We start from the raw sequence: 18,907 nt of genomic DNA on the forward strand, positions 1-18,907 counted from the left end.
TGGCCGTCCGATTGGGATCTGGGATGCGGGGCCTCCCTGCTGCTGCGGAGCCTGGGACGGTCTGCTTGCTTCCACCCTGGGGGGAAGGGTAAAATCTCCTGGGTCTAGATGCCAAGGTGTTGGAAATGATTTTCCGTCTGTTAGTCGATACAAGAGGGAAAATGCGGTTTTAATACTGGACAAGCCCTTCATGCTATGGAGGATACTTGATGGGGCATGTGAGTTTGCCCAACCAGTCTGCATGTGTTTTGACTTGGAGAAGGCATTTGACCACATATGACAGGTGCTTCAGGAGTATGGGGTGTCATTCAAACCTTATACAACCATTGCAAGAGTTTGGTACGCATTGCTGGCAAGACCCTGGTGGTGACCAAGGGCCAGCGCTGGTCCACCAGATGACGGGGTTCTGTTGGCTTCATCAAGTGATGGCCTCCAACTCAAACTAGAGCAGCAGCGGGTATGAGAATCGGCCCCGGAAGGGTCGAGTGCCTACTCTGGGTCAGGGATGAGTTCCTGCCCCAAGTAGAGGAGTTTAATTATCTCAGGGTTTTTTTCATGCGTGAGGAGAGAAGAGAGCGGGGGATTGACAGACAAATTGGTGCGGCTGCTGCAGTGATGCGGATGCTGTACCGGTCTGTTGTGGTGAAGAGATATCTGAGCGTAAAAGCGAAGCTCTCAATTTCTTGGTTGGTCTACATCCCTACCTTTACCTATGATATGAGCTTTGGGTAGTGACTGGAGAGATCTCTCAGCTGGCCTGGGAAGGCCTTGGTGTTCCCCTAGAAAAGAGGCTGGAGGAGGTCTGGCCTTCTCTACTTAGGGTGCTGCCCCCGCGGCCCAGTCCAGGATAAGTGTAAGAAAATGGATGGATGGATGGAATGAATAATGGCCCAATTTCATTGGCCGGGGATTTGGGAGGACATGCACCAGTGACGCTGTAACTTAGGTGGTAAAGCAGGTCGCCTACTAATTATTGGTTCAGATACTAATCCTATGTTGCTCTCTGATGCATCCATCGGAGTATGAATGCATCTGAATGTTAGATAGAAGGCACTTACATAGAAATAGCATATAAAAAAAAGTGCTTATGTGAAGCAAGATGTGTAAACCGCTTTGAATGCTCAGAGTAGAAAAGCGTTATATAAGAACCAGTCCAGTCCATTTGGTGTGCATCGTACTCTGATTGTGAGCTGGTGAACCAGTGGGCCATTTCAAAAACACCCAGTAGTGTTAAGGGTACTCTCATTCAAGCGCACTGGCATGGACCAGCATGAGGACTACTGTTCCCTTCACGGTCTTTTTGAACTCCTCTCTCTTTGTTATTTCTCAAGTTTCTCATGTTCCTACTTCCTAGTGTTTCTATCATTTGGTATAGCTACATCTATCACTGGTGTCATCCTCCTCTGCTTGTCCACCTCTACTATGTCCGGTTGATTAGCCATCAGCTGTTTATCAATTTGTATCTGGAAGTCCCACAGGATCTTAGGTTGGTCAATCTCAACTACCCTTGGGAGGCAAGACAAGGGTAGTTTGACCTCTGGACCTCCAGGCCATACCCAGCACAGATATCCCTGTATACTATGCTAGTCACTTGGTTAGGGCATTTCATGTATTCCCTACTTGCGATTATCTTGCGCCCTGCTGTTACTTGCTTGTCTTGGGGGAATCTCTGCACAGCCTGCACCTGGGATCTTTTGCTTAGAGTATGTTCCTGTGCTGTCTTGATTATTTCCTCTGTGCTTTCTTTGAGTCTAGCATTCTCTAGCCATTGTAGGATTTCTTGACATCAGCTATGTCTTCTATCTGCCAGTGGTAGATGCGGTGCACAGACCTGTCTTTCCATAATAGTCCCCTTCTTGCTCCTCTGCATGTGCCTGTTCATGCTAACTACTATGATGCCTGACAGGAGCTTCCATGTTGAGCTGAAGGTTATTTGTCGGTAGTTGGATGTGACCGGTGCAACATGGGGATCCGTGGGTATCAGGACTGTCTGTCTTTCAGTTAGCCATTCTCTGTGTATCTCATCCATTAGCGGCTGGTTCATTTGTGCTGAGAGACATTTGTGGAGTGTAATTAGCTTTGTTAACCAGTAGGTTAGAATCATGTTAGGGCCTGGTACTGTGTAACTTTTCATGCTTGAGACACTTTCTTGGAGATGTCTGCCACTGTGATGGTTACTGAATCCTTTTTAGGGATGTTACTGTGGTCTGCCACTTGCCACTAAGCAAGAGAACAAAAACAATTTTTGGATAGATTAAACAATATTCCGGTACAAGATTATCTGGTACCTGATTGATGGGAAGAGAAAAGTATGGAGAACTAAAGGAACAACATTATCTTTCCAACATGTTGAAGGTGTTATGGCATGGACATGTATGGCTGCATTTGGAAGCAGGTCACTACTGATGATGATAATGATGTGACTGCTGATTGAATTGGCAGGATGAATTCTGAGGTTTACACGGCTATGCTCTCTGGCGGTTCAAACCTTCAGGTACAGAAACAGCCAAGTATTAAGCATTTAGTATAGTTACTTATAAACCCCTGAAAATGTGGGACTATGGCTGGAAACAGTTAATTCAGTACTTTTGTTGAAGGTCTTGAAGCCTTTACTTCATTTTTTCTTATTTAAAATTCCCTGTTGTTATGTACAGAGACATAAATTACACAAATTGTGTCAACTTTTATGGGCCTAACTGTAGGTGGACAGCAGCTATCATAACCAGAACTGTGCACTTAAGATGAGCATATTAAGGACATCCCAACTTGTTGGTGTCAAAAAATTTCAAATACAGTGGAACCCCGACATACAAATACCCCGTTTCACAAAAAATTCAAGTTACGAAGGCACTGAACGTCAATATTTTTGCCCGTGTTACGGCAAAATGCCCAAGTAACAAAATACGCTGGCTCTGATTGGCTGAGCCTACAATGCCCACAATGCCTTTCGAATCATGTGACAACCCCTTGGCTTCCGTACTTGCGCTTCGCTGTTCCACTTGAATGACATATTGTTGTTCTAGTTAGCAATTAGCCTATAGCCTATCGTGCAGCATCGCCTCAGTCAAAACGCGCGATGGATGCTTCGGCTTGTGAAAATTTTCGATTTAAGAAAGACCCTCGGGAATGAATTAATTTCGTAAGTCGGGGTTCCACTGTAATTCAAAGCATAAATAAAAATGGGAGTTTTCATGTATGTAATCTCCAAAGTCTGTATCCCACATTACACAGCCAATACATTAATTTGATTTTGACTTCAATAAGAAATGAAGGTAGGCAACACATTAAATTAGGCTGACTATTTAGGACACTATACCATACAAAAAGAGCAAAATAAATGACATTTTGTTGTTATGGTGGTGTTATAAATACGTTTAGTCTCAACTGAAGCCTGCCTCCTCAGGGGCTGCTACTTTCCTTACTTCTACTTTGTTGTTGAGGGTGAGTGCTCGAAAAAATTGGGGACCATCCCAAATAGAGAGCTTTCCCTGAGTAACTGAAGCTTGGATTATAGACCAGAGAAGAAAGTTGTATGACAGGACAACTGGAACAATATTTGAACTGTTATAAAGGAATCATATTTTCGAAGTTAATGGACAGCCAAAGATACTCTATACAAGAGAAGCACACAAAAAACATAGAAAAGAGATTTTAAAGGGCAGTAAAGTAGGTAAGAACTGTCAAGAATTATGAAAAATGGTGTGTATAAAGTATTTATTGGCAAACACTACTGTATGTTTCCTCCTACCTGTTGATCTAGGTAATCCAGGTTGCGCTGGAGCTGAAAATCTAATATATCCTCCTGAACCAAGCAGCAGCATTGGTGGCAAGCGTGGAAATCAAAAAGACAAATATTGTATAGATAGCAACTCTTTATCTTATTATTTTGATCTTATGATGTATTGTTTTAATAAATGCATATGCAATAAATATATATTTGTAAAGTTCCTTTAAAAACAAGACCAAAATGTGAAAGTCATCCTTAATGTCCCCTTTGCATATCATTCCTAGTTTATTTTTCACAATCACAAATACAGTGTATTAATGGTACCCAATCATTGCTTATTATCAGTAGATACCCAAAGCCAAGGTAACCAAAATGGATCAGACATCTCTACTTGGACATACAGATAATTAATGCCAGACCCCACAGCTGACAGCATTTACAATACAAAGTTACATATGCCACAGCATGAAGTGCATTAAGTACAATTTACATACTTTTGCAGCACATACCATTTTACTGTGAACAGAAGGGGAAACAGGGTAGTTGTGGTGGTATAATCCTTGGTTTAATGATCTCCTATCACCATGGTAGTTATACTAAAGGCAGTAGGGAAGAGAACATAGAAAGAAGAAAGGACAAAATAGAAGTAAGGTGAGTGAGAGTGTCAGAGTGGTGTTAGATGAATATGGTGTCACTATATCAAAACTGGAGAGTCTTGATTTTATCCCTGCTGACTTTCTGTATTGATAAATGTTATTCAAAGACTTATCAAACATTAGTTTCTCAAAGCTACACACAAACACAGTAAACCGGTTCACCTTTGGGGAGCTGAAAGATCTTCTCAGACTGTAGACTGGTGGATAGATTGCATCTTCATTCATCCTCCCTGAAAACCGGTCAAAACCATTGGATAGTGATCGAGCAGGTGAGGCATAGGTGCATGACGCTGGTGAATAGGGCCGCCTCGATGATGAGGATGGTGATCTGGGCACAGACTTGGAGCGTGGCTGAATAAACAGGCTCCTCATGGATGTTTCCATTCCACCATAGTACTGTGGCCCCCATTGGTCTTGGGGCATCTGTTTCCTGTACAACCGGTGGGGTTCATCCCTCAGAGAGTGTCGCTTTTGCTCAATAGTCCATAGTCTGTCATAGCCCCCCACAGCAGACATAGAGCAGATGCTGTCTGGTCGGACCCCTGGTAGGTACAAAGAGTATTCGTCCACAAAGTTATAGTAGCCAGCTGAGACTTCTTGGTTCACAGAATAGTAAGAGGGTGGCCTGAAAGCACAGGAAAAATTAGAGAATATTTCCGACATGAAAAACTATTTGAATGTGTGAAAGTTTATCTTGGTCTAGTTCTTCTTTAAGAAACACAATAGGATAAAGACTAAAATTACATTTTTCCCTTTTTAAAATACACATTAATTTTTATATATATACATTACATTTTCATAAAACAAATCAAATTAAGTCTTTCTAGAAACACAGAAAGGAAACTTACTCATGAAATAGCAGTTATAGACAAACAATACAAAACAGAAAAGATGAAAATAAAAACAGTTGAAAGGTTTTATTTAATTATGGGATCTTTGAAATTAGTGTGATAATATTTTTTTGGGATTAAATAAGAAGTGTGAATAATTTGGTTAGTGCCAAAGGTGTCTGAAAACTATAGAAAATCATTTGAGAACCAACACTTCTTCAAACAGCCTTACAAAACAAGTTGTGCACTGCTTTAATATTTGTTTTTGAAAGGTTTTCTATTCCATTAAAATAATCAACAATAATGTATATAATCTGTATTTCTGATAGTTTACATTATTAGTGTGCACGTAATTCAATGATCACTGTGCCAGTGTAAAATCATAGTAAATAACTTATAATATTTGAAGACCTGGAGACACAAAGAGCAGTTATATTTCTTCTCTTCTAAATTGAGCTACCTGTTGATGTCTTCTTGCGAGGCCATGCCCCGCCGCTGGTTGACCCACTGTTGCAGTTGAGCCATTGAGCACTTTCTTTGGGCCAACCTCTCTGGAGCTGTCCTTGGGACAAAACCTCTCCTCAGCACCACATTCTCCTGTTGTTCCCTGGGCTCATATGATAAACCAACACCTGGCTCTTCATGTCCCTCAGCTGGTTGATGTCCATTGTGGCTGTTGGATGGAGGGGGTTTACTACTGCTGTTGAGGGGCATGGCACTAGGAGGAGGAGTTGTTCTTCCCCCTTCAGCTTCTTCACTTTTCCCTTCCATTCTATCATTTATGTGAGAGCATAAGTGTTGTGTTTGTGAGTTATGAGGCTTTGTCTCCATGCTGTGGTTGATAAAATCTTGGTGTTTCCTGGGTATTTGGAAGAAAAAGAATGAATGAGAATTAGGACAGCACTGGATCTGACACCAAAAGATCAAGCAGAGTACGGCACCAAAGAGTCAAGAGTCACTGTTACCGATATTACCCCACTTATTTATTTAATAATAGTAGTTTCTGTTGTTGCTGAGTCCTTGGTATGTGCCAGGGACTTGTCCTGCTCCAGGGCCTTTCCGTAGGACATGCCTGGAATAGCTCACCTAGGAAGCGTCCAGGAGGAATCCTAGTCTGATGCCCAACTACCTCAACTGGCACAGAAGCAGAAGTAGAGGAGCAGCCGTTCTACACTGTGTCCCTCTTGAATAACCAAGCTCTTCACCCTATCTCTAAGGGAGGGCCTAGCCACTCTTCTAAAGAAATTTATTCCACTTGTGTCCACAACCTGATTGTTTCATCCACTAATGAGAGCTTGTGACCATAGGGTGAGAATAGGAACACAGATTGCCTGGTAAAAATACATCCTCGCTTTTATTCTCAGCTCTCTCATTGCCACAACAGAGCTCATGTGTTGTATTATCTCATGTTGACAGATGACGTGAGGGAGTGTTCCATTCTCCCCTCAGTTGGGAACAAATACGTGAGATACTTCAGCTCCACTGCTTGGGGGGTATAACTCGGCCCTGATCTGCAGTCGGTGCTCTGCCCTTTCAGACTTGGAGGTGTTAATTATTATTCCCGCCGTTTCACACTCGGCCACAAAAAGCTCCAGTGCAAACTGGTGGTCACCACCTGATGAAGCCTGAAGGCTATCACTTAGCTATGTCTAGATATTTTTTCACAGCCAGGTTCCACCATCACCCATTGCTGGCTGACTTCTGGCATGGTAAGTGGTATGTCATAGAGATATGGGTTTTGGGTCACTGTTTATGTGATGGCATGCCACATCTGGCCAGATTGTGGCTTGGTTTATGTGGCCCAGGCTCATAGGAAACAGGACTGGCCTGGATCCGGCATCAAGTTGGCACTTCTGACTGACTGGTGTCATGGCAGGGTGTATGTCAGCCAGATGTGGGCCAGGTCTGGCAATGATGTTTAGTTGGAGGCCAGGATGGGACAGTTCAGGAGGCCTCCTGGCCTGGCCTCCTGTGTTATCGGGCCCCAGGCCGGCCACCTGAACTGTGTTTCGGACTCTGCTCCCCTGTGAGTTTTGTGTGCCTTATTTTGGGACTCTGGGGCCTCCATCTTTGGTCATGGCCCGGTCCCTCCGTCCTGGGCCCCCTGCCGCCCGCAGGTGGTGTGTTTCTGTGGCTGTCGGGGGCCAGCCCTTGAGGGGGGGGTACTGTCATGGTCCTGTGGCCATGACTCAGTGACTTTGTGTTTATGTTCTTTATTGTTATTACTTTCATTATTATTCGTGGCTGTTTGGGGATGGTTTGTGTTTGGGATTTTAGATACTGGGTTCTGGGTTTGTGCTCCCTCTATTGGTCCCTGGTGTTAGTGTTCCCCTGTCTCGTCAGGTTAATCAGGTCCAGCTGTTTCCCCCACCTGTGTGTGATTTCCCAGTGTCTCTCTGTGTACTTATAGTGTGTGTTTTCCTCTGCTCCTCGTCGCGTCGTCTGTGTTCATACCCTGTGAAATCCCCTGCGTGCTCTCCCTGCTGTTCTCCCTTCATGTTCAGGTTTGCCACTCCTTTGTGTAGTTTCTCCCAGTTTAGTTCGTCCTGAGTTCAGTTTTTGCCATCTCCACTTTATGTTTGGTATTGTCAATAAATCACCCTTCACGTCTGAAATAGTGCTGCGTTTGAGTCCTCCTTCCACTCTTCACACGGCCGCTGACCCGGACCGTGACAGAAACCTGGCTTACAAAATCAATTCCTGACAGACATCACAATAACGGCTTTTCTGTTGCGACTGCCCCAGGGTGGCGGTTTTGCAATTTATGTAAAAAAGTTCCTAATTAAGTTCAGTTCCTTAATCTTAATTATGCAAATTCTCATGACCAATGATCAGTGGGCTGGTTTCAGTCATTATGCAAATGTGCTGTTTATAAGATTGGGGAAACCTGCTGAGACTGAAGAAGTCACTTGGATGAGCGACAAAACGTTTCTCCCACAAAACGCTACGTCCAGATGAACAGAATCAACTTTTTGGAGGTTTTCAAAGGCTATTTTATCACCATTGTGGGCTGTTACAGACACCCCTCGGCTAGTAGTGAGGCTTGAATTTCATTTAGTGAAAAACTATCTACATTAGATTTTGATGAAATTGTGCTGGCTGAAGAGTTCAACTGGGACTGGTCGTCTTCTGCCTCAGACTTTTTTAAATCTATGTGTGATTCATACAATCTCACACAACTAATTTACAACTCATCCAAATCCTAAATGCCCATAAAAGTCGTCACTTATAGATTTAGTTTTAACTGACACGCTGTAAATACTGTAAATATTCTCACACTGGGTTTTTTGCAAATTATATCAGTGACCACTGTCTGATAACTGTAGTCAAACAACTGAAGGTCCCAAAATCGAGACCACAAATAGTTTTTAAATAAGATTTGAAGCATTTCTGTGAGCAAGCTTTCTTTCGAGTTTTATGGGACTATAACTGGAATAAAATCCACCTGATCACTGATGTTGAGCTCAGATGGAATTATTTGTATGGCAGTTTTATCAAAATTATAAATAAACATGCCCCCATGCGCAAATTTAGAGTAAAGTGCAGAAACAACCCTTGGTTTTCTCCTCAGCTATCCAGTCTCCTCAAAAAAGGGATGCTGCCTGGGCTCAGGCCAGAAAAACTCAGTCTGAAGCGGATTGTCTGATTTTTAGACAGCTCAGACTTCGTTCAACCTCCATAATTAAAAAGGCCAAATCAGAATTCTGTCTTTAAAAAACAACTAAACATCTGAATGACCCTAAAAAATTCTGGATATAATAAAAAAATGAAAAATAAGAAAATCTTCTCATGGGGACATAACTACCAATGAGATGCCAGTGTGCACGTTAACAGAAAAATGTGACATCTTAAACTGCTTTAATGGGCATTTTCTTTCATCAGGGTCTTTATTTGAATCTTTCTATCCAGATTTAAAACAGCTTAATCAACAGAAGTCTCTCTGCAACCACTCAAAATCAGTGTGATTGTTTCTAATATACCTCATAATGATCAGTTATTGCATTTTTTTAATGTTTGTATGGGATATTGTATTTATTTTAATTGTTATGTACTTATGTGGTACATGTATTTTTGGCTTTTGCTGGTAGGTCTCTCTTGGAAATTAGATTTTTAATCTCAATGAGATTTTTACCTGGATAAATAAAGGACTAATGAAAAAAAAACTATAAACAGAATTGGTGACAAAGAGCAGCCCTGGCAGTCTAAAAATACACCATAAACTAGTCTGATTCACTGCCGGCAATACAACCAAGATCTTCCTGCAGTTGTACAGGGTCTAAATGGCCTCCATCGACTGGACAGACACCCTGTACGCCCAAAGCAGCCCCACAGGTTTCCTCCAGGGACCTGGTCGAATGCCACAAAACACATGTAGACTGGTTGGGCAAACTCCCACACACCCTCAATTGAAATTAGCTTTGGTCAAAATAATAACTATTAACAGCATTCATAAATTTAAAAAAGCAAAAAGATAGCACCCCCCCCCCCCAAAAAAAAAAAGATAATAAAAATAAAGCAAAGTGAGGTAAAAGAAATAGAAAATCAATAAGATATTGCTTGAAACCAACAAAAGACCAGCAAAAATTAGATGGAACACAAGGTAAATACAAGAAGTAGCCATAAAATTAAATAATAGTTAATAGCAATAACTTGTCACAAGGAAAGAGTTACTGCCCCAAGTGGAGCAGTCCACATATCTCGAGTCTTGTTCCTGAGTGAGGGGAGAGTGAACGGTGAGATTAGCAGACCGAATGGGGCACCATTTGCATCTGTTGTGGTGAAGAGAGAGCTGAGCATTAAAGCAAAGCTGTCGATTTACCAGTCAGTCTACATTCATACCCTCGCCTGTGGTCACATGCTGTTAGTAGTGGACGAAAGAATGAAGTCAAGAATACAACTGGCAGAAATTTTTTTTTTCTTTTCGAAGAGCGGCAAGACTCTGCCTTAGAGATGGGTGAGGGGCTTGGTTACTTAAGACGGCCTTGGAGTAGCGCCACTGCTCCTCCACTTCGAAAGGAGTCTGTTAAGGTGGTTCAGGCATCTTAATAGGATGCCTCCAGTATGACTCCTAGGTAAGGTATTCTGGGTATGTCCTACCAGGAGGAGGCCCTGGGGCACACCTAGGTTTGCTGAGAGATTATATCTCTCGCTAGCATGGGACTCACTTGGTGTCGCCCTGATTGAGCTGGATGAGTTGATGGGCATAGGAACTCCAGAGCGATAAAAGCGCACTGTAGGTATTACAGGTACTGCACTGCAGTGGTTTGTATCATATCTATCTAATATACTCCAATTTGGTTATGTAAAGTGAGAGTCGTCTTCACAGACTAGGGTTAATAATGTAGTTCCACAGGGTTCCATGCCCCATTAGAGCACTTCGCTCTCGCTCATTGCTACGGGCCATTCGATCCCTATACAACCGTTGCAAGAGCTTGGTTCGCATTGCGGGCAATAAGTCGGACTCGTTCCCGGTGGGTGATGGGCTTCGCCAGGGCTGCCCTTTGTCTCCGGTTCTGTTCATAATTTTTATGGACAGGATTTCTAGGCGCAGCCAAGTGGCGGAGGGCTTTCGCTTTGGTGGCCTCAAAATCTCATCTCTGATTTTTGCAGATGATGTGGTTCTGTTGGCTTCATCGGGTGAAGGCCTCCAGCTCGCACTGGAACGGTTCGCAGCCGAGTGTGAAGCAGCGGGAATGAGGATCAGCACCTCCAAATCTGAGGCCATGGTTCTCAGCCGGAAAAGGGTGGAGTGCCCACTCCGGGTCGGGGATGAGTTCCTGCCCCAAGTGGAGGAGTTCAAGTATCTCGGGGTCTTGTTCGCGAGTGATGGGAGAAGGGAGCCGGAGATCGACAGACGGATTGGGGCTGCAGCTGCAGTAATGCGGACGCTGCACCGGTCCGTCGTGGTGAAGAGGGAGCTGAGTGTAAAAGTGAAGCTCTCAATTTACCGGTCGATCTACGTCCCTACCCTCACCTATGGCCACGAGCTGTGGGTAGTGACCGAAAGAACGAGATCGCGGATACAAGCGGCAGAAATGAGCTTCCTCCGAAGGGTGGCTGGCCTCTCCCTTAGAGATAGGGTGAGAAGTTCGGCCATCCGGGAGGGGCTCAGAGTAGAGCAGCTGCTGCTCCACATCGAAAGGAGCCAGCTGAGGTGGTTCGGGCATCTGACAAGGATGCCCCCTGGGCGCCTCCTGGGTGAGGTGTTCCAGGCATGTCCCACCGGGAGGAGGCCCCGGGGCAGACCCAGGACACGCTGGAGAGATTATATCTCTCGGCTGGCCTGGGAACGCCTTGGTATTCCCCCGGACAAGCTGGAGGAGGTGGCTGGGGAGAGGGAGGTCTGGGCCTCTTTGCAAAGGCTGCTGCCCCCGCGACCCGGCCCCGGACAAAGCGGATGAAGATGGATGGATGGATGGATGGGCTCTCGCTCTGCAGACCTACTTGTTGTTCCTAGAGTATTTAAAAGTAGAATGGGAGGCAGAGCCTTCAGTTTTCAGGCCCCTCTTCTGTGGAACCAGCTTCCAGTTTGGATTCAGGAGACAGACACTATCTCTATTTTTAAGATTAGGCTTCAAACTTTCCTTTTTGCTAAAGCATATAGTTAGGGCTGGACCAGGTGACCCTGAATCCTCCTCTCCCGCGTTACACTGCAATAGGTGTAGGCTACTGGGGGATTTCTATTATGAGTATTTCTTCTTCAGTCACCTGTTCCACTCACTATGTGTTTATACACCTCTGCATTTAATCAGTATTAGCATTAAGCTGTTAATCTGTCCAGGATGTACCCTGCCTCTCTCCGTGACCCTGATAAGGGGGAGAGAATGGATGGCTGGATCAATCTTTAAAATATGAAAGTGATCTGTGACATCAACATTTCTAAATTGTGAAATGGTAAATGGCCTGTATTTGTATAGCGCTTTACTAGTCCCTAAGGACCCCAAAGCGCTTTGCACATCCAGTCATCCGCCCATTCATGCACACATTCACACACTGGTGATGGCAAGCTAACAGACACAGAACAAATACTCACTCAGATCTTGTAATATATGATCAAAAACATTCATTTTCTGAGCCACATAAGTCTATTCACCTGCTAAGTTGCATCATTAAAATATTCTTTTCATTTCATGTCAAATTGTGCCACTCAACTCTGCCACTATTTATTCTGTAGTAATTCACAGCCTTGGCTCTTGTACTGTGTACTGTAGTTAGGACTGATAGAGATCAATAACCAATAACCAAGAGATCAATAACCAAGTTGTCAATTCACTGGTTTTAGGAAAGGAGTCTGTATTTGCTGATAAAAATGGATCTGCTATGTGGTTACAATTATGCCCTGGCTATGGCCTTGGGGATAAGTTGACCTTTTGTACATTTCTGCTCTTTTCATGCAAAATAACAACATGATCCAAATTTTCCATTTATCTCTTGCCTGGCTTGCATTCACACCAATCTGACTGGAAATCTGGATAGGTTCAAATGAATTGGCCCAATAGACTATGGCTGAATATATACATATACATATTTTCAAGTGCCATGTATAGAGATTGACAGACCACGTGACTTTCGCACATTGCATTGTGGGTACGAGTGGCAACAAAATCAAAACACTGCATCAAGTGCTAGCATTTCCAGCACAGGTAATCGTTATTTCTGCGGTTTTAATCCCTACTTGCATTTTATTTGCCCCAAAAACTGTTATGTACAAAACGAAGGAGAACACGGCAGCTCCGTACAAAGACAGACGTGACGAAAAGGCAAAAAAATGTACGAGGAAAAAAATCAAAGGAGTGAAAGGGTAAGACCCATACAAGCATACAGAGTGGAGTAAGGACGTTAGCGTGCTGCCCAACTTTCATCACGCAAATATTTATTATTATATGGTCCTAAGTGTGAGTGCATACACTCACTTACTTACTCACTCACTTACTTTGGTGATTTGGACTATTCCATTTCACAGCTGTTGTTAATTTTTCCCCCTTTATCGCCTGTACAGGTCAACGCAATCTAGTTGTCGTTTCAGGTTGTAGTGTTACACAACATTCTCAGATCTATTAGAAATAAAATTAGTGTTTTGTAATTCATTCAATTATAGTCTTTATTTGTAACTGGCATTATTGTTTCGTTCTATTATAGAATCTTACAAGAAAGAGGCAAAATTGTATTCCATCACGCTTTATTAGCTGCTTCGGTGAAAAACAAATCAACAATGCAACAAAAATAAGCCATTGCAAAACAACATACTGGAAAACAGTTATTCATCAATTGATTGCTTCAATACAACACTTGGGCACATATATGCAGGACTTTTCGTGGCTGTTTTGATATCGCTCTCTCTCTCTCAAATCTCGCTGTGGTAGCAGCTTTAAACTCGGTCTGACCCAGGTTGATAGAGGGGCCCAGTCTGGATCACATTCCAGCATTTTGTAGGCTGGTTTTCTTACAAAACACAAGAAATAATAGCCCGCAAAGCCACAGTGAACAAAGCAGCATAGCGCAATGAATTCAATTCAAATCAATATAAGACTTGATTGTAACCTACATCAATAATTATGTTATGATAAATTACGTAATAACTACAACAGAAGACTTACCTTTGTGGAAATGCTTGGAGCAGACTAACATGTGAGCTGGAGTGTTCTGGGACGTTATAGTTGACTCTTCATATTACTGTGAAGCACTTTGGTGTGCCTTCGGGTTTTTAAATGTGCTATATAAATAAAATTGTATTGTATTGTATTGTATAGTTGGTCTTCGAATGGCTGCAATCCAGGCCATCCGTCGGCTCTTTGTTACTTCAGAAACATGGCTTAAACAATTTCTCTTCCACGACGCTTCCCGTGAGTGTTATGCGACCGGATATTGCAGTTTATACTACAACAGCTTCTTGCCATTCTTTGTGTTTCTTTTTATGGCTGTGTAACTGTTTTCACGTGAAAGCCTGCGTGCGCTAGTACCGCTTGCCACTCGTACCCACAATCCTTTGCGGTTTTACCCCAAAATGATGTCACATTTTCAATCTCTTTATAGCTCCATGCATGTGTGTGTGTAAACCTGTTTCTTGGTTGACTAGTGACCTCAGCAGCATCACTCAGGGCTCTGATCCACTCTTCCTGTTCTGCATAGCTGTCTGTGCTGAAATAGTATGTCCTGGTCCCGACATGCTCCACCTGAATGCAAAATCAAATAAACGCTTTAAATTGCCTTTTTCACTTTTCTCCTCTTCCTTCCACACCTGCAGAGTGAAACAAAGAGATGCAACACATTCAACTCAGTCTCAAACTGTCATGGTCTCCGTGCCTGCCCGGCCGGCCCCACAAAGCTACATGTGCTGTTTTGGTTCTCTCTCTCTCTCTCCCTCTCTGCCTGGGCGGAGCTCACTGTGGGCTCCCGCCCTTGACCCACACACCTGACAACAATCACCTGTCATCACCGGGAGCACTATTTGAGGCTGGAACACAATTCCTCTTGTCACTGGATGATTGTACTACTGATGTTAGTGTTTCTCGCAGCTCCTGTGAACTTGTGCTTAGTAATTTGAGATTCGTGATTCGTTTCTTCTCTTTCCTTCTCTCCTGCTTTCAGACCTTCCTCCCCAGACCTGTGACCTCCCTGCCGTGTGAACGTGTGTGAGTGTGGGAAGAAGACGTGAGAGAGCTACCCTGTGATTCCCTGGAGTTTTGGATTCCCTTCACTGGATATACTGTGCACTGGTGCTGTAAATAAACTGTTTTTTGGAGACATCTAACACCTGAGTTCCTACAACCAGATTGTGACACAAACTACTATCCTGCAGGCAGTAATTTTGACACTTATTATTTTTCTATAAATGTAATAATATATTTAATAATAAAAGCGCATTAGTATTGGTAGCTGGCTTTATAAAAATTATAAAATAAAATAAAGGTTTTTTTTTTCTTTTTTATTCTGAAACGCTCGTGGGTGAGTGGTGCCATCATATTCCCAGAGTGTGGTTTTGTTTAATAATAAAATTAGAATGCAAACTAGTCCAAAGTGCTAATAGCTCAGTATTATCCTGGGTATAGTTTCTGATTAGCTTTGCTAAGTAGCATGCCAGAATCCTTACATGTTCTCTTGAGGTGAAAGTGAAACTTTATGAACTAAACCAGGATGGAGAATAGAGATGACATACAGATAATAAATGGTAAATGGCCTGTATTTATATAGCGCTTTATTAGTCCCTAAGGACCCCAAAGCGCTTTGCATATCCAGTCATCCACCCATTCATACACACATTCACACACAATAACTGAAAAAATGGCATGCAGTTCAGTGCAACAGAGATAATAGTGCATTCCTTGCAGGCAGGGAAGTTCTAAATCAGAGTAAGACATAAAATATTAATGCTGTATTGTTCACTATCTTACAATGCTGTGTTTGCACCCATTCCCCAACTCTCTGCGAATGGTACTCATGGCCATTGATCAGTTGTTGTTGATCAATGGTCATGCCAATTTGCATAATAATGATCAAGAACTGACCTACCAGACCATGAATCATTCAGTGGGCTGGTTTCAGTCATTATGCAAATGTACTGTTTATAATTTTGGAAACCTGCAGTCACTTGGATGAGTGACAAAATGTTTCTCCCACTGAAAACGCTACGTCCAGATGAACAGAAACAACTTTTGGGATATTAATGTTGTTACCAACTGCGTTTCCAAATAAAACAAAAAGACAAAGCCCTCATGTGTGTAGATGAAAGTGGGAGGAAAAAAACACAGAGGGGAGGAAAAGATTAGCTGTGACAAAAGCCACCAGTCACTGCTCTTTATAAAATGCTGCACTATACTCTAGCTTCAACACACTGTGCACTATGGATCACAATGCTTTAAATATCTACCAAATATTAATAATTGCTTTATCTAGTACTGTAGTTATTTCAAATAATGACATAATCAATCCATTTTGGCTACACAGGTAATTCTTCATATTTCAAGAAACTCATATCTGTCAGTCCGATTTAAATTCTGGGATGTAGATTTAGTTTGGACACATTTTTCATAACTCCTTTTCATTTGCGGTTCTAATTTTAAAGCATACTGCCTCTGAAAACACAATGTGTGACTGGTAAATCGACAGCTTTGCTTTAATGCTCAGCTCTCTCTTCACCACAACAGATGCAAATGGTGCCCCATTCGGTCTGCTAATCTCACCGTTCACTCTCCCCTCACTCAGGAACAAGACTCGAGATATGTGGACTGCTCCACTTGGGGCAGTGTGTGTGTGTGTGTGTGTGTGTGTGTGTGTGTGTGTGTGTGTGTGTGTGTGTGTGTGTGTGTGTAGAGAAGATGTCCTCTAATGTGGATAGAGGACATGATGTCACTCATAAACAAGAGTCATTTCCTTCCACGGTGGAACATCATGAGACTCCACCTCCAGCACTCACAGAGGGTGATGCAACTGTGTGAAATGGCTGAATATTAAGACGCAGCAGTAACCTAGCAACAGAGGTTGGGGCAGAGCATGTGTGTGCATGTACGTGTATGTATAACCCTTCTTTGTTGTCCTTTCTTTCTTTCTAGAGCAGAAAATGAAAGAAGGAGAACAAGTTACTGATCCCTCCATTCTTTGCTCCTTTCTTAAATCATGAATGTATTACTTACAATTATACAAATATACTTTTTAAATCTACTGTATACTATTTGCTATTATACTTAATACCAAAACTAACACAAAATGAAAATGCATTTAGGCAAAGGCATTAGATTGGGAAGCAGAAAAAAATTAAATAAATTAAAAAAGAAAAGGCTAAAAAGATAATATAAGAAATGGAATGACAATAGAGCAAAAACATAGTAAGGTTTCCAGTTTCACGTTTCCTCACTGGAAACTTAAGACTGAAAAATAAACAAAAGATGAGAAACAATTAAAGACGGAAGAAAGGAAGAACAAATAGAGAAGAAACAAAGGAAAAACAAAGCCAATAAAGAAAATACTAAGGTGGCAATAATATGCTTCAGTGAACTAGAGATGAAGCAGACAATAGCACACTACATAAAACCTCTTCAAAAGTAGAAAAAAAAAGAACCTGAATTAAACAAAAAATGTAATTAAACTTCAGCACTTTTTAATAAGAGGCAAAATCAGGTCAAATACTTATGGATGCAATTGTTTTTGTATTTTATATAACAAAATGTTAATGCATCTATAAAATATTTCTGTGCCCTTCACCTTTGACCTAAGTACATTACTTGCATAAATGAAGCTCAATAAACAGAAAAAAAAATTCCTAACCACTGAACACTCTGAAAAACACTAAAACCACAGTGCAGCTCTAAGCCTGGTACGTCCTTGGGTTGGGTTTGAGCTCCTATAAAAGCAGTAAAATAACTTTCTTTTTTGTGGTTACAGCTAAATTTTCATTGTAGTCAGTGTTATTCAAATGAATGCTATCCACATTAAATAAATATTTTACTGATCCAACAAGGGACATTTTTCTGTTACAGTAGCATGATAAACAGTAAAAATAGTATAGTCTACAATACACAACAACACAGCTGAAATGAAACGCAGGCTCCTGGAATATGATAAATGGTAAATGGACTAGTTTCTATATAGTGCTTTTCTACTCTTCTGAACACTCAAAGCACTTTACACAACTTGTGCTTTCACCCATTCACACCAGCACATTTTCTAAGTGCTTTCTAACTGACATTCACACACACATTCATACTCCGACGGATGCATCGGGGAGCAATTTGGGGTTAGAAGAGCCCAAGGATGTTTGGCATGCAGACTAGGAGAAGCCAGGAATTGAACCACCAACCTTCTGATCAGTAGATGACCTGCTCTACAGCCACCCCTTGTACTTTCTGATATGCTATTACACCTGTATAAGACAAGTTATAGTTATAGTAAGTTATAGTAAGTAAGTAAGTAAAGTTTATTTTATTAAGTGCTTTTCATGGACAGGCCGTCACAAAGCGCTGTACAAAAAGATTAAAATGAACAGAAAGTTAAGTCACAGAATAAGATATAATTAACAAGTTAAGGAGATGGCAAATTCCACGGTTCGGATACATCCTTAACTTGAATACCTGGTCTACAAGTTAACAAGCCAGCATCTAGAGTTAGACAACCATGATCCAGCTCTTCAAGACCACAGAATAAATGCTACACCCTAAAACCCCAACGACCAAAACCACAAGCAGATGTGCTCGATTTGCACTGTTTTTATTTTATTTTTATAAAAAAAAAAAAGATTTTGCATAGTAGCATTCATTTAGAAGTGGCCTGAATGTGAGTATTTTGTGCTATTGCACATTTTTCACGTTTGCAGATTACAAAAATATGTATTTTGTTGTTTGATATAATACTTTCCTTTGATGAAATGAATATAGCAATATTCACTGGCATGCTACTAGAAATAAACTGTATCAAATGCCCTGTATAGTTTTTGTCAGTAATTTAATTATAATTTGGCCCTTTATTAGATTTTTTCAACTGTATTATCTACTGTACTTGTATTTGCATTATTTCATTTCATACTTTTACCATTAAGTGAAATCTCAACCATTTGGTAGAGATCAATAATTTGAAAACTAATTTAAATTTTTTTATTTTGAAAAAAAAAATTGATTGTGGTTATTATTCACCCAAGTCATTAAGAAATGCAAACAAAAAAAATTTCCATTGCGTTTTTTTCTTGGTGTGGACCTCAAGGGGGT

General features: G+C 41.7%; 1 protein-coding gene across 1 annotated transcript in view; it reads right to left on the reverse strand.

Annotated features, from left to right (window-relative positions):
• Positions 1-18,907, reverse strand: part of plekha6 (pleckstrin homology domain containing, family A member 6) — a gene marked incomplete at its 5' end in the record, with an annotated part of 64,877 nt that overhangs the window by 34,779 nt on the left and 11,191 nt on the right. The window contains 5 exons of the mRNA XM_080890901.1: positions 3,749-3,802; positions 4,237-4,323; positions 4,546-5,008; positions 5,674-6,072; positions 14,271-14,386. Of these exons, the coding sequence (XP_080747027.1) occupies positions 3,749-3,802; positions 4,237-4,323; positions 4,546-5,008; positions 5,674-6,072; positions 14,271-14,386 (1,119 nt within the window). The remainder of the gene's footprint in view (positions 1-3,748; positions 3,803-4,236; positions 4,324-4,545; positions 5,009-5,673; positions 6,073-14,270; positions 14,387-18,907) is intronic.

The sequence above is a fragment of the Rhamphochromis sp. 'chilingali' genome (assembly GCF_963969265.1).
Source record: "Rhamphochromis sp. 'chilingali' genome assembly, chromosome: 9".
NCBI lineage: Eukaryota > Metazoa > Chordata > Actinopteri > Cichliformes > Cichlidae > Rhamphochromis > Rhamphochromis sp. 'chilingali'.